This window comes from Larimichthys crocea, chromosome XII (genome assembly GCF_000972845.2).
Source record: "Larimichthys crocea isolate SSNF chromosome XII, L_crocea_2.0, whole genome shotgun sequence".
NCBI classification, from domain to species: domain Eukaryota; kingdom Metazoa; phylum Chordata; class Actinopteri; family Sciaenidae; genus Larimichthys; species Larimichthys crocea.
Window position 1 is genome coordinate 12,854,596 of NC_040022.1, and position 25,805 is coordinate 12,880,400.

Below are 25,805 nucleotides of genomic sequence, written 5' to 3' on the forward strand. Positions count from 1 at the left end.
AAATTCACTTGTTACAGCAGCAGAAAGTGTAATATACACTACAGAAGTAGAATTTAAAAAAAGGGCAAAAACCCACAGAAATAAACAGACAGAAATATCTATAATAAATATCTTTAAGCCATGTTTGTGTTATTAGAGTAAAGTATATATTTGTGTACTGTCTGAGTAATTACTAATGTTTACTATTACATTCTGTGAGGGGGAATTGTTTTTGAGGTTCATGGTTTAATGGACTGTGTTTACGAATGTGACACTGGTATTCTCTGCTTAGCTACATGTCCTTCAGCTCCACAGTAGTATGTCAGTAGTATTGTTCTTGTGTAATACATCAAAACAATGGCTTCAGATAGAGATTTTAGAGTCTTTTTAACTGATTAGTCACTTTTTTTCAACAGTCTGTGGTCACATTATTGATCCATTTTCATCACAGTTTGTATCACTTCTAGAAGCATGTCACCTGTCAGACCTGTGACAACATTCAGCATTTAGGAGAGAAACCATTGTGCTGTTAAAGGGCGCTCTATTTACAGAATATAATATTCATAACTATCTTTTAATTGCCATGAATGCAAATTCATGATTCTGTATGATGCATACACAGTTAGCATAAGAGCCAGTTCACTTCCCACATTAAAGTCACTATGACACAGAAAGCACAGTAGAATATAGAATATAGTATACTAGAATATAGTAGCCTGCTGAGGTGTTTTTTTCACCAGGTTTGGCTCCTGGCACCCAGGTATGAATCTGTTCAGTTAGGTACACAGCAGACCAAGCTAACAACAGTACAGCTGGTCACTACTTAGCAACTTAAGCTATTCAATTAGGGGCGGCTGTGGCTCAGGAGGTAGAGCGGGTCATCCACTAATCAGAAGATCAGTCATTCAATCCCCGGCTCCTCCAGTCTGCATGTCGAAGTGTCTTTGGGCAAGATACTGAACCCCAAATCACTCCTAAAGGCTGTGCCGTCGATGTGCGAATGATTAGCTCCTTTCTGATTGTGCATGCATCACCACCTTACTGCCATCAGTCTATGAATGTGTGAATGTGATATGTAGTGTAAAAGCTCTTTGAGTGGTCAGAAGACGGCACTATATAAGTACAGGAGAACAAAGAACTAAGGTTTATGTTCAGCAACTCTCGTTCAGCAAGCTCAGTCTAGCAGCACAGTACACACGAGGGTTGCAAAATTCTGGGAGTTTCCAAAGTTGGAAACTTTCCACAGGAATTAATAAGGATATATGCGAATAAACCAGGAATTTACCTAATTAAAGGCTGGCCCATAACAGGCAACTTAAATATAGTTGTGGAAAATATATTTTAGCATCATCCTGACTAAAACAACCAGATTTCATGCAGGTCCACTTGAATATCTTCAATCACATGCACATAGCACACTGCTTACTGCAGGGCTACTGAGGCCACGCCCCCTACCTGCACAGGTGATTTCTGTACCTGGACCACACTTTAAATCCTCAGGCCACACAGAGACTATTGAAGACACACATTAGAGCTGGTGGACTACATAATATTGTGCAATAAAAATAATTCAAACTTGATAACCATTGGATAGATTCTTATGGAAACATTGACTAGCACCTTTAACTGTCAATGTGGTCACTGGAATTGAACTGATATAACAGACCCGCCCACAGATATTTCATCAAGCTGTCTCTGTCTGCACACTGAATGTGAGTCATGTGCATGATCTAAACAGACTTTCTGTTCTTTTCTTCAGACCCTGAGGATTTGTCCTGGGTCATAAACCTCCATGGAATTAAATCCACCTCTGTTCACCTCTCTCTTCATTTTCTACACCCCAAACCTCTTCATCCTCTGCCCTTCTTGTCATTGGGCTGTTTAGCTATCAGGTGGTCTCACTGATGCATATGGTCTCGTATGTTTGACATCCATCGTATAAGCCTGTTTCCACAGGGCTGCAAGAGAATAATGACATCTGTGAAACACTGGCTGCACTGCCAACAAAACATCAACCACCCCTGTCACCCATATCTCATGCCATTAACCTCAAGGCCAAACACTCGGGCACTTATACACCCACCATACATATGCTATCATATTCATATTCACTTACTCCGAGGCAGTGTGTTGGCTGCTGTGTGTGTGTGTGTGTGTGTGTGTGTGTGTGTGTGTGTGTGTGTGTGTGTGTGTGTGTGTGTGTGTGTGTGCATGTATCGGCTGAAGCTGCTGTCATGAGGAGATAGCAGTTCCCCCGGGCTCGTCAGTAACCTTGTGCTTCTCAATGAGCTTCTTTCTCAAGTTCAAACAAAGAGAAAAAACCTCCCAGCAGCCGCTCCTGCTTCATGAACAGTCACAGCTCCTCATTACTGCTCCTTCATATGTCACAGAGACGCTGCGCACCTCCCCAGCTGTGGACCTGCCGGATGTTTTTGTGCGTCACAGATCGAATTTGTCTTGATCTTTGTGTTTCCTCTGATCTCTGCCGTGTTCTCCGTTTGGATTCACTCAGTTTACCGTGACAAAGTTCTGCCAGTGAGATGAGACAGTAACACGACAATGCAACTGTCACTACTGCTACTTCTGTAACTGCCTCCTGCTGAGCTCATCTACACTTCGACTTGTGAGTTCTAACTCTTGTATTCATGTGTACACCTGAACATTACACCTGCGTGACTGTGAAGCATCTCATAAGCATTTGTATGAACAGCTTCCACTCTCCAGGGAAAGGTTTCTCCTTCAGATTTTGGAGCCTGGCTGAAGGGATTTTTGGGATTTGAATTTTAATGTCACTGCACAGAGGTGTAACGAAATGCAGTTTTGCAAATAACCAGAAAGTATAAACAGCAGCAAAGTGGCTATGGATATATCTGTGGGTAAATATGGATGGATCATACCAAAAATAAGCCAACATGGACAACATAACTGATGTGATTTGATGCATACAGTATAAACAATGAGGTAGTTGTATAGAATGTAGTATAACTGTGCATTTCTAATCATTTCCTCTATGGCTGTGAAGTGTGGAAGTGCTAAAAACTGCAGTTCCTCTTGTCGTCCACTTGAGGCTGGCTCCAGAAGTCAGTCTCCATAAGTTCCCATGTTCAAATGTCCAACTTCACAGCAGAAATAAACATGTTTACAGCCTGGTACAAAAAACAGTTTTGGTCTCTGTAGCTAATTTCCCCGTTCATGACAACTGTACTGAGGGTGAATTTATATACAACTCACCTGTTCACATTATATTAAGGCTTAAAGTTATGCAGGATTAAGAGCATAGATGCTTTGATTGACAGGTGGATGTCATCATAGGTAGCTTGTTTGAGCACCCAGGCTTCATTCAGGCTCCACCTACGCTCATTAGAGATGTCAAACTCGGGTGATTTTATGGACTCGAGTCATTCCGAGTCACTAACTAAACAGATCTGGATCTTACAAGTCCTCTGAGTTACTGTACTTGAGTCAGTATGTCCATAAGCATATAAATTCTACCAGTAAAACACAAGCCCCACTCGCTCCCTCAATCAACAGTAGCTGTATATTAAATGGCACTTGAGATAATAGAAATGTGGCAAATATAACCCCATTATTATTGACGACAGATTGTGCTAACCGCTAAATGGCCCTGTCACATTGTTTAGGCTACATTAGCCTAGCCTCTAAAGTGTATTAACACTTTATTGTGTTAAATAAATTGCGGCGAACAAAACCATTTATTATATACTGCATATAAAATTACATTAATTACATTATGCTACTCTTACGTTGTTTTTAGCCTATTACCTATATTAACCTCAGCTACACAAAAACAAGTGTTTGTGTTTTAAATGAAGTATCTATCATCTCAGATATTTGGCTTCTTACTTTGTCTTCAAATCATCATCTGAATCTGCCTTGTTTTGCGCTCATTTGGAGGAAGATCCACTCAACTCAGTTGAATCAGTGAATCTGGGTCACCTCGGTCTGCTGGATCAGCAAGCGATCCACGGGTTGTTGAGTCACCTGTGTTTCTGGCTCTGTACGGATTTACTTGTGCAGGATGGATCTGTGGATCTGAATCTGAATCCGGATCTGTGATACTGATTCTGATTCTAAGTTACGCTGATCTGCTGTCAGTCCCGACTCCCAAAGTTATTGCTAATGGTGGCAACTACTGCTTATTGTCTACAATGTTAGCGGGATTTCTGGCAGCTACTTATGCGGGTGGACTGGGGTATGTTGTAATGACATTGTACAGGTTAAAAGGAGAGCAGTGACTGACACAGTTTATTCTATCAATCTGTATATGTGGCCCGGTGTTAGGCTGGTGTGGGACGGTAAGGACCCGGGTAAATGGAGACTATCCGGGAGATCTCGGAGAATGATTCAAAAGAATTGCAATTCATACACCACTAACGCTCCTTTGGGCAGCAGAGGCCAGACTGCCAAGATGCCAGAGACACCACACTGAGCTTCACAATGACTTCCCACAAACCTTGGGGTGATGTCTACGTCCATTTTGTAGTCTCACAAAAAGGTGACCAGTAGATATACCACACTTTACCTTTTCAGATTTTTTAAAATGGAAAAAAAGCACTGATGAATCCAAAGTCATCCTGTACAGTGAAAGCTCACAGCCTTCTGTGGATAGAGGGAGATAGCTGTCACATGGGAATGTCTCATCTGAAGGGGAAACGTATCAAATGCAGCATTTAATTGAATGGTGCCAAATAAGCTCAACAGACATCTTTAGCCTGCAGAGAGCTGGATTGCAGTTAGCTGTCGACTCTGTGAAGCACAGCGGTCCCTCAAGCTAAATGCTAATGCCAGCATGCTAACACGATGACAATGCAAGCTTCTGGCTTTGTCTGAGAAGAAGCAATAGAATGTGGGGAGGATCACAGGGCCGGCTGCAGGGAGACATGCTAATGTTTGCTAATTGGCACTAAACACAAAGTTAAGGCTTTATTTTCTTTATTTCAGCCACTACAACTACTCCTCTTGGCATAGCGTACTCAAAACATTACATCATCATGTAACGCAATTATGTAATTAAAGATGTAAGACAAAACAAAACAAAATGATCTCTACATAGTGAATAAAACATATTAGTGCCACATAGTTCCTGAGAAAATACAAACATGACTAAGAAAGTTCCTCTTTAATGACCGTACAGTCAGATATTATGTAACATGTAGGCATGTCCTGTTTGGAAGAGGGAGCGTCATGCCTGGAGTGATCACGTAAGGTCAGTGAAGAGCACACAAGGACACCAGAGCTCCATCACCTCATTTTCACGTCCTGAAGTTAATACTCTCTAGTTTGGGCGGTGCACGGGCTCATCAGGCAGCACACAGAGACCTGCAGCAGATCTCTCCTTATCTGTGGTGAACTAACAAACAGTCATTAGTGGTAAATGATTGTACATCTCCGAGGCTTTCTGAGGCTGACTTCAAAGATTACAGCGCTCTGCAGCGAGAGCTTTGATGTAGTGTGCGTGGAGGAAGTCTGAAGTCTATCACAGCTTCACGAATCATGAATGTATGGAGAAATCCAAACTGAACTGATAACATTGCGGTTAGAAAACTGTTTGGTTACAGATTCCAGTATAAGAAGCATTTAATATGATCATCTGCCATGTATTCTTAATCACATGACTAACATTTAAAAAGAAAATTATTGTTTATTTGTTTCTTTTTGGCTTGTTTCTCTCATTTTCTTTCATTCGCTTTACTTTAGTTTCACAAACACACTCCCTACAGCCCCAAGATGTTTCTAAAATGAATAAACTGTCAGTCATTTTGCCAAATCCATAAAATCACTAAACAGTCATGGCCACGGGTATGAAAATGATTTCAACCGGTGGAGATAAAGTCCATTTTACAGTCTGGAACATGTTAAGATAAATTCAGTGTAAAATGAAATGTGTGAAGGAATGTGAGCGATACATCTACAGCTGCACCCCCTCTCATTCTGCCCGCCAAAGCTGAGACTGTGTGAACTGATCAGTATCTACTGTCTGTAGTCCACTACAGTCTCTTTATCACTCCTCTCTGTTTCATTGAGTGTTCTTCCATCAATCAATAATCCACTTAATCTGAATCCTAATTAATATGATAGGACGACCTGCTCAGGGATACTAAACACTGGCAAAGTTTGTGCCCCTTGTCACCTTTTCTTTTTAAATGAACTCACAAACACACTTCATCTCATCTGATGTTGTGTCGCTCGATCTCCAAACACTGTTACTGTATATGACACCAGTTCACAGAAGGACTATCATTCCGCAGCTGAAAATAGTCCTGAACAAGTGCACCATTTACTTCTGTTTGCACTTCTCCAGGGCTAAACTGAAGGTACTGAGACTTAAATAAAAAATCACACTATATATTTTGAACCTGTTTTAAATATTTACATCTTCAGTAGCCTGGAACGATGCTGATGTTTAGCAGGTCTCATGTTAATGTTAATATGTTCTCCATCTTAGTTTAACGCGTCGGCATGAGGCTGATATATTTATCTCGCAGGTATGTTATTGGACAGTTCAAATTTGGTGATGGTGGCGGTAGACGGGAGGTCAGTACAGTTCATCCTGAGCAGGACATGAATATGTGTCTAAAATTTCACGAGTCATTGTGGAGAAATCACAAACATCCTCATGGTGTTCCAGGAAAAGTCAAGGGTAACATCAGTGTCAGCAGTATTCATCCTCTGGGGATCATGAATGTTTGTACAAACATCATGGCAATCAAGACTTCAGTCTGAAACAAAGTGTTGGACCAACCTACCAACAGACGGATACTGCAACCCTGAGAGCCTGCAAACATGGCCAAAAACTGTAAAAGTAACCCTGGGTAATCTCCAACAGGAATGTCAAATTAGAACTGGGGTTGCTGACAAATTATTTGAAATGCCAATCAACTAAACCCAGATACCATGGCAACTTTAATTCAATGTTGAAATTCCATCACAATCATCATTTCTGTTGAGGTTGAATATTCAGGGATAGATAACATTGAATCAATGCTGATCATTATTTGCTTTTTCAATGTTGAGAAGAGAAACATTGATTTCATGTTGATTCAGTGTTGGTCTGCTATCTGTATAGTTAGGTTTCTATTTTTCTCTCTCTCATAAAGATGAGCAGCTGCTTGTGGAGAATAGTGTAACACATAGTCCCGGCTGGAAGACTCTGATGATTCGAACTGTACTGTTCTGGTCTGCTTTCTTTAAATGAACTGCTGAACATGTTGAATCATTTCTGTTTTGTTTTAAGGCCCGGCATGGATGAGGCAGAGACGTACCAACAAAGGCTGCAAGCCATAGCGGTGAGATTGTCTTTCATTCCATCCACACTTTTTCCCTTTTACTGACCACTGCACAGTTTGCCTACCAGCTTGAACTTTGTGCCAAAATAATCGTAATGCGCCAACATTGTCTTATGTCAGTTCAGTCGAGTGGTCTCTTCATCAGCACCGCCTGAAGTGAGCATGCAAAGAACATTCCCCAGTCAACTTTCTGGCCAATGATCACTGATCTGTGAAGTGAAAGGTTGGAGGGCCTGAGACTGCAGCCCGCTTGACCTCTCTCCAATCTGCCCAAACACGAGTGACCCCTTCACCAGAGATGTTGAAGGCCTGGAGTGGATCTCAGTGTTTACCGCATATATTAGCAGTACAGAAACGGCGGCAGCATGTGTACAATGTGCTGCGTCACTAAACTATTTCTCTCGGCATCCCCGCACTCTGCCAGCTGTATCTCCCTGCTGTAATCTGTCGGTCACGTCTCCTAAAAATACCCCCCCCCCTTCTCATTCCCTCTCCGTCGTTCTCGGTACTCTGCTTTCATACAGAAGAAGTCCTTGTCTTCAGGGATCATGACTGCAAAGGGGTGTTACCAGAAGAAGAATTATATTAAAAAGCGGGTGTAACCCTCCAACATAAGTACAGAGTTCTTGGATCAAGTTCTCTGTCGTTAGGAGAAGGAACACAGCAGTTGTTTCAGTTTACATTAACCTGTTTTCTGGGAAATAAGGTTTTTTTTTGCTGTTCAGAGATAACTGACAGGAAGACTTTATATGTGAGGGGTAAGTAGTCATAACCTTCCTAAAAAGTTTCATAGAATGTCTTTTTTTGTGTGCAGAAATGACTCTCAAGTGACGTAAATCCTCACATTGTAAATAAAATGGTGTCTAAAGACAGCAGAGACAGTCTGCCTGTAAGAGCAGTTGCAGATTCAGTCTTCTATCCTGAAGCAGACATTGTACACAGTTAATTTTTATCATCCTGCCTTATCAGCTGCGGTAAGAGACTTTCTTTAACAGCGGTGTCACTGTTCTCCCTCTGATTGTGCTTTAACTGCCTCACTATCACCCCTCTCTTTAATGACACACCTCAACAACCAAGGCAAGAAAGACAGTTTCAGTTTCTTTCTTCTCTTTCTTTCTCCTCATAGTCCCTCTTTAAAGATTCATGCTTTCTTCTGTCACCAGGAGAGGCGTCGACAGCAGGAAGAAGAGAAGAAGCTGAGGAGGGAGACAGAGGAGGAGTGGTTAAAGACGGCCCAGAAAAAGGTGATTTCAGTGACACTGTTTGTTTTTAATGAAGCAAGTCATTCACATTTGGACATTTTATTATCTTATTCTCGCTTACCAAGAATTAGATGAGAAGATTCATGTCTGTGCGGTGAATATGAATCTTCTGCGAGCAGCTGGTTAGCTTAGCTGAGCATAAAGACTGGAAATAGAGGGAAACAGCTAGCCTGGCTCTGGCACCAAGATAATAATTTTTCATGTGTACTAAAACCAAAGAGTAAAAATGACACATTTCATCTTTAATTTCCTCTAGGCTCATTCTAAGGTAATGAAAACACATTGACTCTTACTTTCAGGTTGATTTTACACATTTACCTTATTCTGTAAATAGATCTTCCTATATCTAACACACTGACACTAGTTTCTGATACAGACAGCTCTTTTTTGTGAATGCTGTGAGGCGGCTGAGGTCCATGTTTTCATTGTTTCCGCTCCTCTCCAGCTGCTTCATGTTAAAAACTGACCACTGCCGTGTCCCACCCTCATGTCATGTCTCATGACTGTTGCCAGGCTGAGCTGTTTGCTAGCCGACGCCTATCTCCAGAGGTCTGGGTGGAGTCACTTGGACTTCATTACAACTCTGATCTACTCCCAGCAGCAACATAAACAGGTTGTATTTAGTTACATGAGCCGTGTTGCATTTGATGTGCAGAAAGCTCCCTGATTTTCTGCTCCACAGCCAGAAATTCTTTGTTACTATATCAACCTGAGCTACATGAGGGAGTACATTTAATTTCACAAGTGCTGAATATAATGAGAGAGAGCGAGAGGGGAAGTGGTGATGACACATTATTTTTGTATGGCTCTGGGATTCTTGGCTCTGAGCCGTTATGCATCACATAAACTACTTCAGCGTTCCCTGCAGGACACGCTCTTTTGAAAAAAAAACAACACAACAACCTGCATTATCTATGTAGCACACACACACTGTAACAGCCTCCCACACCAAACAGTGTGCAACACATCTCTGCTTTCTCCGATTGCCCGCTGCCTCGGGGTGAGTACAGTGCTCGGGGCAGACCATCCGCGCTGTAGTTGAATGAGTTTAGCCTGAAGATACAACGCCTCCTTTATCAGTGTGGTGCTTCAGTGTGAGCCACAGTTTTTCACTTTCTCCTTGTTAAGCCCAAAGGAGATGGTGGTATTCTCAGCATCCCCTCTGCAACTCCTGTCTGTTTGTTTTTTTATGCCTGGTCCAACCCACCAAGAGCAGGGCCCATGAACAGATACATGACCCAGATCTGCAGAGAGAGCATGGATTATAGACTGTAATGGTATGATTATTCTGAGGAAGGCTGTTTTTGCAGGAAATTGTGAAAGCCAAACTCTTAACTCACCACTACCTGAACACTCAGTGTAGCCGGGCCTTTACGGGTAAAAAAGACTGTGACGTTTTGAACTACAGTTCACGGTGGAATTGCTTCATGACTGCATCCCCAGTGGAGAGTTAGATCAATCAAGAGTTTGGGGCTTCAGGTGTTGGAGAAAAAGGCATTACTTACTCCCGCTCGTGTCATAGCCAGGCAGCGTGACAGCTTGCGTTTTACCTCCAGGAGCAGGATGTCTGCGGCTCGGGGCTGTGCCACCTTTTCACTGTCACTCTCAGACAACTGCAATCTGCTGGCCTTACTCATCCTCAGCAAGATCCAAGATGGCAGAGGGCCGCGGCGTGTGTCATGATCCCCTCGAACGAACGCTTCTGTGTTGACACACGGAACAGAAGGCTTTGGACTGCAGTGTGTTTGTTTTGGTTTTGTCCCTGTATGGTGCAAACAAGCAGCAAACTCAAGGCTGTGAACTGAAGCCAACATCAAATGCCAAAAACTGCAGTTCCTCTTGTCGTCCACTTGAGGCTGGCTCCAGAAGTGAGTCAGTCTTCATAAGCAGCAGCAAAAATAAACATGTTTACAGCCTGGTACAAAAAACAGTTTTGGTCTCTGTAGCTAATTTCCCCGTTCATGACAACTGTACTGAGGGTGAATTTATATACAACTCACCTGTTCACATTATATTAAGTATGCAGGATTAAGAGCGTGGACGCTTTGATTGACAGGTGGATGCTATCACAGATGGCTTGTTTGAGCAACCAGGCTTCATTCGAATGTTGATATGTTGAATACTTAATTCCCTTACTGTATATGTGAGCTTGACAGTAACTAATAGAGGGTGGGGTCTTAACGAAGAGTCAATTGAACCAGCGAGAGAGCTCAAAGGTTACTCAATGATTCATGTTGACCTCTCAAATAGTCACCAAACATTCAGTTTGAAATCTTCTCTCTCATTCTCGTACAGAGGAGAAACTTGAGGGAGCAGTGGCTCAGCGAGACACCTCCACCTCCACCTCCTGTCCTTCCTTCACTCGACAGCTCGAGACCCTGTCCACCATTACAGGAAGAAGCAGACGAGCGCACAGCAGCGTGAGCCGCATTCTAACAGCTCCATTTGGATGCAATCACAATTCCACAATGTCAAGTGTTCAAAACATTCATATCGGGCGTGGGTGGGTGTCGCTGGAATACTTATGGTTTAAAGTTACACTCTGCTGGTGCACGGGGTTCACATGTCCGTTTCTAAAGATGGAAATATTTGCCATGGAGCAGAGAGAACAGTATTATCACCACAGATACACTTCTATATCCACCATGACGAGATCAGATAGAAGGCAGCCATGTGACACATGATGTGATGGATTATAGGCGAGGACAGAGAGACACACACACACACACACACACACACACACACACAAAACTCAAAATGTTTCTTTTCAATCTTTCTTCCAGTGCTCTGAATCATTTATGTTATGAGCATCTTTTTGTGTTGACACATATTACGTGTGCGCCCTTGTGCATGTGTTGTGTGTGTGACTGTGTGTGTACTTGTGTGTGTCATGAAACCAAAAGTCAAAAGACGCCTGAGGACGAGGAGGAGCAGCAGGAGAAGGAGGAGCAGGAGGAGGCAGCTGATGCCAGAAAAGAACAAGCGTCCAAAGAAGAAAACAAAGAATCTGTCAACTGTACAGCTGCAGCCAGATCACACAGCTGCTATCAGGTGAGACAGGCAGATGTTTGTGCAACTTCTGAGAGCTCTCAACACATGCAGTGTAAAAGTTTATGTAATAATATCCATGTTTTCTTGCAAAATGAAGTTTGAACATTCAGATTTACATAAATAAATAGCTTCAAAATATATTTAATGCTCTGAGATGCTGTGAATGCAAGTAAACACACATATCCTCCTTTAGCTAAAACTCTTCTTAAAGGCTGAACTTTGTCAAATCCAGTAATGTATTAGTGAATATGTAATAGGGGTCAGGGGATGCAAATGATATTCAGTTTGGAATCTGGCCACATCCCAGGCAGCTGAGCGATAAATAAATAAATAGTGCAACAAACAGAAAATAATCTGCAAGCCTGTACAACTGGGACTTGAGTGCTTCAAATGATGTATCATGAATAAAAAATCGATGAACAGTGCGACACTGTGATGATTTAGAGCTGCAGGAATGAATCACAGCAGAGTTTGGTGAAGAATGGAACAAAAGTTTGTCTTGTTTTCATGAATATCAGATACTGAAATTTTCCACTGCAGCCTAAATGTATCATCACATGCATTACCAGCCTATATTCATCACATCTTCTGCTTTTTTTCTTCCATAAAGCAAATGCATCTTAAGTTCTGTGATCTTTAAACTTACTGTTCAGACCACATTTAGCTCCGTCTAACACTGACAGCCAGACTGAAATGGCTGTTGGGCAGAATAACCTCTTAGCGTGATGGGACTGAGCTTGGTTCAACACTTCTGACAATGACTGTGAAATATTTATGGCAGGGCACAAGTCAGGGAGGGCCCCAGAAAGAGGAGGGGGCGGCATGTGTTTAAAGTTGCAGACTCTGTGTCTGTTTGAAGTGTTTGACCATAGAGAGCGCTTAGAACTGTCTCTTTTCTTTACCCACAGGCTGGCACTGACGGGGACGTACAAGGTAAGAAGTCGGCCAGGCTGTAATCGTCATCAGCTCCCATCTCTTCTTTGTCACTCTCATGACTACGCCAGCCTGGAATCTATTCTCTCCTGACAGATGATAATGTACCATAACTAAGTCTTTGCATGAAGAATAGTCCTTTAAATCAGGGTGACAGAATGGAGCCACGACTGAGCAACATGGAAACAAAAGTGAACAGAGTATAACAGAAGAGCATTCACTAACCAAAGTATGGACAGTACAGCACGGTCAGATGTTTCAGTGTACTTATGACTTTGCATTGACAGGCTAAAATTAGGATTCATCCTGAAGTCACATTAGCACACTGAAAATCCTTGGTAGTGTGTAACCCTCATAATACCTTTCTGTCGACTATGCAGTAGTGTTCCTCCACCGTGAACTTTGACCCCAGTCTGGTTTGACTAGTGTCAAAAAACATAGTGTATAAATTATGATCCAATACGTTGTTATGTAAGTCAACTTATTAATACCAAGATTGACCCGTATTTCTATACTTTACGGTCAGTAAAGCTCGTTTATATGAAATTCTATCGCTTTTTTTTTTGTTTTTTGTTCATATATTAGTAACACATATTGAATGATTACCACAGTCCGGTATATGTCAAAGTTTAGTGTGTGTATATGTGCGTGTGCATGTTTTTGTGTGAGTAGATGTACAGTCGTCCCTCGCTATATCGCGGTTCACTTTTCGCGAACTCGCTGTTTCGCGGATTTTTATCAGTGTAATTTTGCATGCTTTTTTTTTTACAGCGTACTGTACAGTATGAACGCGCATTGTGTTCTGCGTCCTAAATTAGCTAAGGGAGAACCGCACATGTGTTTTGCGTCCTGATTAACTAAGGGAGTACTGTACAAAATGTGTGTAAAAAGGTGTATAAAAGTGTGTGCTTAGGGGTTTTACAGCCTTAAAACATGTATAATAATTGTAAAACTTACTTCGCGGATTTCGTTTATTGCAGGTTATTTTTAGAACGTATCCCCCGCGATAAACGAGGGACCACTGTATGTACGTGTGCGTTATACAGTATGTGCTGTGTCTATGTGTGTTGTACAGTGTAACCTAATGAGTTTTCTGGGGTCAATCCTGGCCAGGAAGATCACAAGTGTTCTAAAATTCAATCAAATACCCAAAATTCAGTGAAAGTGGTCAGAAGTTATTTTATGTGGAGCTACCATACCAAGGAACCATCCATGTTATTTTGGTGAAGTTAGATGAAAAGATGCCATATTTGTGACATAAACAGTGTGTGTTGACTGGAGACACAGTGTTGTCATCATTGTCCTGGACTGACTTCATCCAGCATGTCCCGTTTTGTTTGCTCACTTCCTGATTTCATCTCTTCACTTCCCGTTGTTAATGCTTGTTGTCAATACAAGTTATCCTCGGTCCTGATATTTTTACGCAGCCTGCTGTACATTTCTCGAACAGATATCAGATTAAAAAGACCGTCCTTGGCATTACATTATCTACTTACTGTGCTTTCTGTGTTGGAGAAGCCCAACTCATCAGGATGATGATGCAGGTTAATCTGTTATTATTATTAATCTGCATTATTTGCAACTGCAAACAAATGATCACAAAACCAACCAAATATCTAATTCAGTTTAACTTCACTCATGGCACTTTCCATACAGAGCACGTCTACTGTACTCTATATTATATTATATACAGACTCAACAATTCCCACCATGAGCAAGCACTTAGTGACAAAGAGGCAGAAACATCGAGCAGAACCCGGATCATTGATGGACAGACATCTGTTGTGACTGTTTGAGTTTAGAAAGAGACACACACATCTTATTGACTACCACTTGTGCTGTCATTTCATCAGAGCAGTTCCTTGTTTAATGAAATGCATAAGGTCAATAGCCGTACAAATGTTTATACAGTACATGATGCTCTTTTTCTACATACACCCTGGTTATACACACACTCTTTGTACTTTAAGATAACAATCTAGGCTAACTAGCTATAAATTAGAAAGTGTCAGCGGTCAGCAGCACACTCAGTAAGGGTTAGCTGATTTAGCTAGTGTTAGCTGTCTCTCTTTCATGGGTCCATTTGTGGTGGAACATTCAACACCGTGTACGTAACTCTGTGATCCAAAGCATGACACGTAGTAACTGACGTACGTAGGCATGTCGAGTAAGGAGAGCTCAAATCACAGATGGAACTCCACATCAGTCATCTAGTGCCTGTGTGGCAGCTGCTTTACAGTATCAACACTGTCAGTTACCAAACATCCACACACCCTTCATGTAAGAAGCACTGTTATTAAGTCAAACTTCTATTTCTTTTAATCACAGAATAAGATATACATACTATATATACCCTACATTTCTAAGCAAACTTTATACACACCATATGTTTTCTTTTTCAGAACATAAAGAGGCTGAGAATCACTTCTCCATACTAATGGCACAAAGGATGTTTCATGAGAGTGGGCAAGATGGGCGCTCAGGTGAGGCACAGCAGTAAACTTTGTTGTAACTGACTGTAAAAAGATGTTCAGTGCAGTGTGGTGTGATTCCCTGGCTGAGGAGACAGAGGTCATGTAGACTACAGCCCTTTGTGGCTCAACACTGCAGGAACACAGGCAAAATGTTTTACCATGGTTATTCTAAAAAGATGAAAAATAAGTTCATAAACAGGAGTTTAAGTCTCAGAATATCAGAGTATAATCCGTTATTTACACAAGTCTCTCTGTTCTCCTCTTGCAAATGATGACCCCTTTATTTAATGATGCTGTGCCTTCAGGCTACGACTTAACAATGGTGCTGAGGTGAACGGCCTGTGAACAATGTTATATTTAGCCCACTTTGTTTTTTTCTCTTCGTTAATTTTTGATGCCCGCTGGAAGGCTGTGTGGAGCTAAAAGCTGCTGCGTTCTACCCATTGTGCCTCACATTCGTTACACAAAGCTCTGATTCTGGCACTAACTTGTGTACCTATCACCTTTGAATTACACCCAGGCCTATGATACATTTAAGGACAGTTTAATTAGATAAAAATGATGACTGAAGCGGCAAAGACTTTTGATATTCATCATAGTTTAACCTTGAGAGTTGTCTTCCCTCCACCGTCTGTTCTGTCTCTTGTGTTACAGTCCTAGGAACGGTGGCGGTGCAGGTTGAGAGAGACCCCAAGACAGGTGCTACCGTCGTCAGGTCAGTGGCCCCTGTGTCCGCACCGGCTGGTGCTCCGATGGCTACCACTGTCTTCGACGATGGTAGGAAGAGTATCCACGCTGTTGGCGGGGTGGGAGGTCAACCCTCAACCGAAGAGCTCGGACAGATCTTGAGCGTTATCGATGGGGTCGGGATGAAAGTGCTGCTGGATGAGGTCACTATCTCACCAAACAGAGCAGAGACAAAGATAGAGAATGCAGATGCCAATAGAGCCCCAGAGGGAAAAGTCCTGTCTTTTTCTACCCATCATGCCATGTCAGAGGAGGACAGCACACAGTTAGACATCTCTAGAAGCTACGACATGAAAGCTGAGCTCGGCATAGAGGACTGTGCTGCAAGTATGGGAAACAAGGATGATAAACAAGAGGACAGAAGCACCTTGGTGCTTAGAGACGTTGCAGGAGAAGTAGTTAACGTGGAGGATCCAAACTTGGAGGACGGCCCGGTCACTCTTGTGTTCCTTGGATACGCTGATTCTACAGACGACCAAGGTCAGGACCAAGAGGACCAAGGCATGCTCACTGTGGAACGAGTGATTATAACAGACGACGGAGAAGAACTCGTCATCGGACCTGAAACGTCTGCTTCACCTCAGGCAGAGAAAGAGTCCCAAGACCAAGAAGTGTTTCAGGACGTTCCCCTGGAAGGAGACGGAGCAGCAGGAGTTAAAGCCCAGCCAGAGGAAGGTGATAAGGGGCTGCATAACTCCTCTTTACCCACAATAGGAGAGGGTGGAGGCACAGCCAAGCGTAAGACCTGTAAGTGTTGCTCTGTCATGTAAGAACATGATTGAAGTGAGAGACTCCCTCATCAGCTTTAATCGTATCATTTGTATTATCGGTGCCTTCCGTTATCCACTATATGCTGCAATGCTGCCTTAATGACTAATATGAGAGAACACACCGCCATCTGGAAATAACTTTGAATGGTTCTGGCTCTGAGCGCTGAACACTTCACCTTCGCCAAAGAAAGAGACATTTGTTATGTGGCATGTCTTTTAAAGCAGCTGTGGGCCGACAGCAGCTCTGAGGGACTACTAAAATCCACTTCCTCCCTCTGGTGGACAAAGCCATGAACTTCAACAACATGTCCTCATCCCAGGACTCGCTCTGTGCTTCAGCAGCCAAACTCATTTTATGTGTTTAGAATGTTTCACAGCTTTGTGCACACATTTTAGTACGTGACTCATTGTGTCTACTTTTATGTGAATGTGAAGTGAAATATAGTGACGTGTGTAACATCCTTTGATACTTTTCAAACTGTACTTTCTTACCTGTTACTCTTACTACTCAGGGCTGTAGCTACCACTGAGCACACAGAGGATTAGGAGCTTTCAATGTCATGTATTGTACATGTTGAGTTTCTGAAGCTCGGTTCAGTTCTGTATTTTAGTGTCAAAATCCTTAAACTAATATTCAACATTTTAGACAATATACTTTGTTTTCTTGATGAGCGTTAGATGATTGATAGCACTCTCACATTTGTATGAAGCCGCAGCTAGCAGCTGGTTACCATAGCTTAGCTCTCTGAGCCTCCCCTCAGACAAACACCTGAACATAAAACAAGTCTGTCCTGAGGCCTTCGTTACATTCTGTCTCTGGGGAAGTTGAAAAAACAGAGAATGCTTCATCTCTCTCTAACCAATCACATAGCTTTAGTCTATTCTAACCCCTCTTTAACACTGTGATATGTACTTTATGATTTAAACAAACAACATATGATGTGTTAATCAGTGAACTTTAGAGGTGCTAGTAGGTGAACTTTGTTACTTTTGTACAGGGCCAGGCTAGCTGTCTCCCCCTATTTCCAGTGTTTGTGCTAAGGTGCCGTTACACCAGCATCATATTTAGTGTACAGACGTGAGTGATATGGATCCTCTCGTCTACCTCTTTCCCAAAATGTCAGACTATACTTTGTGAGCTATTTTAGACTTGAAACACAGATGAAAGTTTTATAATCCTGGAGGTGCTATTGTCTTAATAGTATAGGGAGGTATAATTAAATTTGGTTTCTCTTTATTTAATATTTTTATGTAATTTATCAGTTAAACTTAACATTTTATGGACTACTCAAATGTTTGGAGCAGTTACACTGGGGGTTATCCACATTTTAAAATCTTGCTACAGCACAACTATCAGCTATTATTCTTTGTATCACTGCAGTTTGCTTCATTGTGGATGTTAACTGGAATATATGACCATAAAAAACAATCAGTACATTCACTGTGTACATTGTGTCTTATTTCTTTAATATCCCACATCAGAGTCAAACACAGAAAACACTGTTCTACATCTCTGCGTTACACAATAAAATACATACATAGATACACATGAATCACTAGAGAGCTGCTGTTGGTCATGTGAGCTGCATACTGCTCGTCAAAAAGGGAGGATGGATTTTGCTCACATGACACAGAGGACAGGAACTTTACAGGTGCTAAGTAGATCAGCTCCATCGTTCATATTTCCATTGAGGTCGGAACACATCACGCACTGAAGATGACTGCAGCACTACAGTCAGGTGGGTCTCTTCCTTTAAAATTTCTACACCATGTGTCTATCTTTGTACTTTTTCAATTACTGTTTTATCTTCCTGACTGAGGGTCAGGTCATGTAAGATAAAACCCTCAGTACAGTTATAGAGCATGTCATCATCAAAACTTTATGTTCACCTGAAATGTTAGTGAGAGTGATACAATTTGTATGTTTACTACGAGCACGACATCCATCTGTGTCCAGAGATCGGATAATAGAATGATGAAACTGCATGTGTGATGTCAGGAAAGTATTTACAGTCATCTATGAGAAGCGTCTTTATAACAGAGAAAATGTCTCTTGAAAGGAGGATGGAACAAACAGGTTAAGCTTATTAAGGCACATTAATGTGTCCTGTTGCACGAGCTTTACATACAGTATGCTGCTACTGTTGCTAATCCTCAAATGCAGTGTGGTCATTAACATTAAGCCCCTGAATGCAGTTGTAAATATAGACTCAGATTTAAACCTGCAGCTCAGGGACCCAGAGAACTCTGGAGCAATGTTTATATAAAGGACAACATATCCATGTTTTCTCTATGATGCATTCACATGTCAAGTGAAAGAGAAATAGTTACTACAGGATCACAGGGTACTGACAGTTCAAGTCACTGTGGCAAGATGAAAAAGCAGAATTCTCAACAATAAAAACTGGTGAGACGACGATCGTCTCTGTGGCTGGCCAGGCTGGCAGATACTGCACATAGTGTGCGTGCCTAAAGAGACACTAAAGCCGATTACTCTTTCCCTTTGTCAGCACAATTGGCAGTGCGAGGTCACAGTGGGGGAGAAAAGTCACCAAAACAACAGACACGCTTGAAAGAAAAAGTGATGCAGCTCCTAATTATTTTTGCTGTTGTACACTCTATGCTATTGTTCTGAAAACTCACAACACATCTCAGTGATCAATCTTGATAATTAAACATGAAAGCCACGAGAACAATCACACACTTATATATCCATATGAAGAGAGCTGGAGCAAAGCTGGATTACCTACGGGGCAAAGCAGGTGACTACCCTGGGTTTGCAGAATCCCAGGGGACCGGACTCTCTGTGTCGACTGATTTGTGCTATGCATTGCTCTCTAGCACTACTTGTGGTCAGATATTCGTAAATTAAACCTGGGGCGAGGGAGCATTAAGGAACAGAAAAGCAGCACACACTGCTTGGAGAGTGGGATGAAGGGGGGGGGGGGGGTGGCAAAGACGTCACGGCACAAATGTATGATGAAGATACTTTGCTCATTGTATCACATCCTCGTTCTGTCTAGCTAAAGTTCTGTATGTGTCAGTGACACTTTCTCATGTTTCTCTTAAAGGGGAATAGAGAGGAACACCCTTAAGTGCTTCAAAGGCTTGTAACCATGGAAACAAGACGTCCTAGACCCAGCCCTCAAGACCTCAAGGATGATGGGGGTCTATGGATGAAGACAGACTCCAACCACACAGACAGCCCATCGGCAGTCGCCCCGCCTGCCCCTTCCTTGATTACTAGGTACTACAGTATGATGGATGACGAGGTTGCAGGCGATGTTTTCCCACCACCTCCATCCTACATGGCTCCTCTGCTGCCAGTAGAGTGCAGCGCAGATGAAATGGTGAATAATCCCAGTGTGACCCTTACAAATGTGCCAGCTGACGCCACAGACGCTAAAACTAATCCAACTAATCAGTTAATGGCAGCACACAACAAGGTGGATGAAGTGAAAACAAGTACAGCTAAGACTTCTGAGGAGTTTATGGACACTGTAGCTCTGTCCAAAGACGAGGACTCCACTCTACCAAAAGATCAAGACCAAACATCAATGGAGGGAAGAGGTGGTAATCTGGATAACACAACGGAAGATCGAGAATCACAAGCAGAACCTGAGGTCATCTTGAGTAGAAGACAGAAAAACTGGAGAGAAACTGATGTAGAGAAAGACAGAACACATTCTGAGGACATTTGTGGTCTTGCTGAGTCCTGTGGGCCATCAGCGCCCTGCAAATGCATCCAAAACAAACCACATGTACCAGAGGTCCCAACAGAGGCGCCCAATGATGATGATGAAGAGCAGGCTGATCCCAGAACGTCTGAAGAGACAGAGACAGAGGGAGAGCAGGGAGATGGACGCAGAATAACTACTGATATCCAACAAGGAGAGCAACTGCTTCAACGGCTGCAGAATGTGCAACTACGACAGGATGAATGTACAGAGAGCCCTCATGCCTCCCAGCAGGTCAACCAAGAGGTGAGAGGTAGAACAACGGGTGCACTTGGGACTGAAGTAGATCATTTTAAAGCAAGTGAAGTGAATCTGACAGTTGGAGATGAGAAGGAAGAGACTGTTAGAGATGAGGGAGGAAAGACAATGTCTCCGTCAATAATGCCTGCAGAGCCAGAGCCCATCACAGATCAAAGTGACAGCAGGGTATCTCCAATCAACTCTTCCAACCAAATTCCTTTTCCATCTATCCGCCGATTCTCAGACACTGAGACTTCCATTGAGAGACAGATCAATGAGGCAGCCCAGGAGCAGAACTTGCAGAGAGTGGGTGGTCTCTTCAACCTTGCTGATAATCCAGATGTGCTAGAGATCCCCTTTAAGACCAATATCTTGCTTGAGACACTTATCACCTCGGTCGGTCCAGGCCAGTACAGTGACTGGCAGTTCTCCGAGCAGAAGATGCAGAAGGAGATAAGTCAGGAGATTCAGAGAGAACTTGTGCTGGTTAACCAGGGGAAGATCCCAGGGGGGTACAGCAAAGGGGAAGTCCGCCAAATAAAGGAGACAAAACTGCTGTTTGAGGCATTCCAGCAGGATAACACGGAGGGTCCTACAAGGTACCGGAAATCCCCAACCTCACAGATGAAAGGGCACATTTACCCATCTGTGCTAGAGCGCACACAAAGTCTAGAGATGTTTTCACTCAAAAGTCGCCCCGTTTACAGAGTGAATTCCCTCAGGGTGTACAAAACCTCTGAGATCGAGAAAAGCCCTGAAGACTTAAGATCACAGACCCCAACTGGTGGTTCTGGTGGTGGAGACAAAACACATTTACTCTCCTGCCCGAAACAAGACAAACGGGCGCGCCTGTTCAGAAGCATGGACTCCATAAGTAATGATACGTCAAGTGTTGAGAAAAGAGAAGGAAACATGGCACACGAATCTCCCATCCTCAAACAAAACCCATTCTACAAGCTACGACCGGCCCTGGCTCTAAAGCCAGAAGTAGAGAAGGACATCCGGGAGGCCAAAGCAAGAGAAGAGGAGCTGCGTAGACAGAGATGCACTCTGTACGGAGAGAACAGGCAGAATAGTGAAGATGGAGAAAAGTCCCGATTCAAACCAACAGTCGTACCAGGTTAGTCTGCATGACTAACATGATGTAACTAAATACTGTTACTCAAGTACTGTACTTGAGTACAATTCTGAACAACCTGTACTTAAAGTTTTTTAATCTGATACTGCTTTATATTTCTACTACATTTCAGAGGAAAATATACTTTTTACTCCCACTACATTTATGATACTTTTGTATCCAAAGTAAATGTACTTTTGTTCTTTTTGTTGCCTCTGTGCCGTTCCTTTTTTATTTCCATCAGGTGTCTAAGACACATCATATACAAGAGAGTCTAAAAAAAGTCATTTAGATCTTTATTCATTGCACATCCCAGCCTTGTGACACTCAGTCTGAGCACTTTAATGAATGCCTCTCTACATTAGCATCACATAGTGTTATCTAAGGAGTCTTATCAACAACTTAGTGTCAACCCTGTCACAGACGGTTAAGGGCACATCACTCTAGCAGCATCCTGATCTGAGTCAGCGGATGCCAGTGGGGCTGAGTGACAACATGAAGGATACTATCTGCACTCCAGCCTGAGCCCCGGGGGCAGTTCTGGTTCGGTTATGGCATTGTGTGAATATAAGCGACTTCAGACTGTTCATATGTCTTGTTGAGAGTATGTACAGTTTGTGTGCATTTTGGTAGATTTGCTGTCATTGCTTGTATGCACAGCAGGAGAGGTATGAACCAAAACAGTGCAGCCAGCCAGGAGTGTGTCATTATGTAGCACCATGTTAGTATTTTCAGCTACAGTGGATGGATAATGATGTGTGGGGTGATTCAAGGTGACGATGATGAAGCTACATGTGACAGCAGTATAATATGTCTGGGGCTGGGCTAAACCGAAGGAAATGACTCATTCTTAAGGTCAAATAAGCCGTGGTGTGTTATCCTAACCAGCCATGACACAATAGTGGATGAGAATGTATGACCCACATACACAGTGATATCAGGCGACATTTAGTAACTGCAGGTTCTTGATTTCAGGCAGCAGTGGACAGGGCAGATATCAGCTGTGGCTAATTAGCTAATTAAGAATATAACAAATAATTGATGAGTCAGTTGAAAAGGCTGACCGCTGTGTGGTGAATGTTTGGCTGTGGTTGCTGGAGGGTAAATTTGACCAAACTCAGTAGAGCGTGATAGTCGATAACCTAAGCCTACACTCTGATAAAGTAACTCCCAGGACCAATTTTGGAGAGTTGTCCACTGTGGATGTGTTAGTCGTGAACGGTTTTTAAAAATCTGTGTGGGAGCTACTATCAGTAATGTAGTATGACATGCTGCTGGCCTTTAAAGTAGCACTCAGGTTACTACTGCAGGTAGTAAGCTAATTACCTGGCTACTTTACAGCAGACAAACAAAACAGTCAAGCAAATCTGTCCTTAATGTTTGAACTGCTTTCCAAAATTAAATCCATTCTTACCCTGATTCTTCCTTCTTCCTGTTCTTTAGATGACAGACGACTGTCCAGGGGGAAACTTGAACGGGTTTGGCCGCCTCCCTCCAATGTAGACCAGACGAAACCTGAGCAGACGCAGGTAATGCATCAGGTCACAGTACTGTAAATAACTTGTTTTCTTCATCGTTCTGTGAGATCTCTGTGACTAATTCAGTCGATCATTGCATTGTATTGTTCTGAAATCCCTAAGAAAGCACTGATGATCATGTTGAACTCAAATGTTCCTGTAAGTGTGACTTTCTGGATCATGGGGTATTGTCTGGGGGTACAAATGGTTCTAAAATGTCAAAAGCTAACCTCTCACTCTAAACCCCCTTCTTTCTTTCTTTCTTTCTTTCTTTCTTTCTTTCTTTCTTTCTTTCCAGGAACCAAAAGTTCACAGAACAGGAAGTCAGAAGGCTCCTCTGTGGCAACGCTGGGAGTCTGGCTTGGTCAACGGGCAGCCAGCAAAGGAAAACAACTGACACTGGACATCTTGACACCTTTAACACTCACACATATAAAACGTATAATCAGCCATGCTAGAGCTACATGCTAGAGCTGCGTATATAATAAAAGTCCTGCTAGTAGCTCTGTCTTAAATGCTTCCTGGCTCTTCTAATTCTGCTTCTTCAAATCTGCTCTTTTGATATATTTAAACATTACTCAGCACATAAATAAAGCAAAAGTATCGCTTCAAGTCACTCTTTTCTTCTTTTTCTCTTGTAAACAACACCAGTTCATTCATTATTGTCACACTGTTTATGGAGTTTAATGGGATCTCAATGTACTGCAAACAGCTCTGCAGTGAAAAGGAGAGTCCAGAGTTTCCACAAATAAACACACTTTTTTATCATTTGAGCAGAAATGTATACCATCATTTATACTTTTATACTTTCAGAATTCATAGTTGTGATACTGAAGGATACTCCTTCTACATGTCAAGTTCAGCTTGACACAGATAGTAATACTCAGCCTGTAGTGGTCTTATAAAGTCCTATGTGGCTGAGGGAGCCTTTTAAAGTCTGCAAACACTTTACCCTGATCATGCCAAACTGGAGGTGTGGATTTTAAATGACATGGTGAGGGAGGGTCTAATAAAGGACGCTGTCCAGTTGCATTATGTTCCCCTTTAACAGGTTTTTTTAACAGATGGTGGTCTGTTGATTGGTAGAAAGAACACTACGGTACATCTTCCCCACCCTACATGAAAAATATAATCACAAGTCCAATCAGAGGCAGCAATAAAACCTGTTTTAATTACTAATGACTAGATTGTGTCATGTCTTTAATTAAATGAAGCCATCAGAAAAACTTCCCTAGTTGACCTGTGATCATGTTTACTAGAGAGAGCTGGGTTTCTAAGTCCACAGACAGAAGCTCACTGCTTAGCCCTGTCTAAGTACCATCTGTTAGCCCCAGTCAGTCTGCCAACAGAGGAAGGACTTTCGCTCTGCCCTTCCTGGCTCGGATATCCCAGTGTTAATTGGCTACACTTCTCACCATCTCACGAACAGCAGGCATGACCGAGGCCTATAGGTTTCAGCCTTTGAGACATTTTAAGATGGCTCCCCTAAGCATCCTTAACACAGATCCAAAATGCCAGATGTCAGCGTAAGATTATAAATGCTCTGCTTTGACCTTTTCCACAAGGTCACAGACATGAAGTCTTACTTTATTTAAATCCATGCTCAAAACTGATACTGTCTTTAATGGGCTGGGTAACTGGAGCAGAAGGCTGATCCAGATTACATTACATTACATTACATTACATTGCATTTAGCAGACGCTTTTATCCAAAGCGACTTACAGAGGAGGACATAAGCTGAGAAAGGTGTAAAGGAGCACAGAATAGTTGTTAGTTTTGTTAGGCAGGGAAGCATTCTCGAAACAGAAAGGTTTTTACAAGTTTTTTAAAGGTAGAAAGGGATGTTGCTGTTCTAGTAGCCGTTGGTAGGTCATTCCACCATTTGGGGACGACCACAGAGAAGAGTTTAGAGTGACCTCGCTTTGCGAGAGGCGAGGGTACAACTAGACGGTTTGTATGAGCGGAGCGTAACGCCCTGGTCGGGACGTGAGCCTTTAGTAAGGCACTGAGATAGGCAGGGGCAGATCCTGAGATGGTTTTGTAGGCTAGCGTCAGAGCTTTGTGTTTAATTCTGGCAGCTACAGGCAGCCAGTGCAGGTCGCTGAAGAGTGGGGTGACATGTGACCTTTTAGGTTGATTGAAAACCAGTCGCGCTGCGGCATTCTGGACCATTTGCAAAGGTTTGATCGCGCAAGCAGGTAGGCCAGCCAAGAGCGAGTTGCAATAATCGAGGCGGGAGCTGACTGTAGCCTGTATCAGGAGCTGAGCAGCATATTGGGTCAGGTACGGTCTGATTTTTCTAATATTGTACAATGCATAGCGACATGACCTCGCTACGGAGGAAATGTGTTCAGAGAGAGAAAGACGATCATCTAGTACCACGCCCAGGTTTTTAGCAGCATGGTTAGGGGTAATGGTGACAGTACCAAGTGAGCCTGAGCATTCGTTCTTCTTTTTGTAGAATGGATCAGCAGCACTAAGTAGAAAGACATCTTCAACACGTCCCAGTGTGTCCTGTTAAGACATCAGCCTCGTCCCTCCTGCTGACAAGGAAATTTACAGCACTTAAAAACTGCAGTGTTGGATACAAATGAACATTTGTTACATTCAAGCGCTTGCCAAACAACAACACATTGAACAATGCTAATTAAGCCATCACTGCCACATAAAT

The 25,805-nt window shown here is 42.6% G+C and overlaps 1 protein-coding gene across 1 annotated transcript in view; it reads left to right on the forward strand.

Annotated features, from left to right (window-relative positions):
* The window catches only part of LOC109138449 (paralemmin-2), a 37,991-nt gene extending 20,038 nt beyond the window's left edge, over window positions 1–17,953 (forward strand). The window contains exons 2-8 of the mRNA XM_019258584.2: window positions 7,235–7,286; window positions 8,450–8,530; window positions 10,844–10,968; window positions 11,452–11,599; window positions 12,508–12,532; window positions 14,935–15,015; window positions 15,661–17,953. Coding sequence (XP_019114129.1) covers window positions 7,235–7,286; window positions 8,450–8,530; window positions 10,844–10,968; window positions 11,452–11,599; window positions 12,508–12,532; window positions 14,935–15,015; window positions 15,661–16,523 — 1,375 coding nt within the window. The 3' untranslated portion in view covers window positions 16,524–17,953. The remainder of the gene's footprint in view (window positions 1–7,234; window positions 7,287–8,449; window positions 8,531–10,843; window positions 10,969–11,451; window positions 11,600–12,507; window positions 12,533–14,934; window positions 15,016–15,660) is intronic.
* The last annotated feature ends 7,852 nt before the right edge of the window (window positions 17,954–25,805 follow it).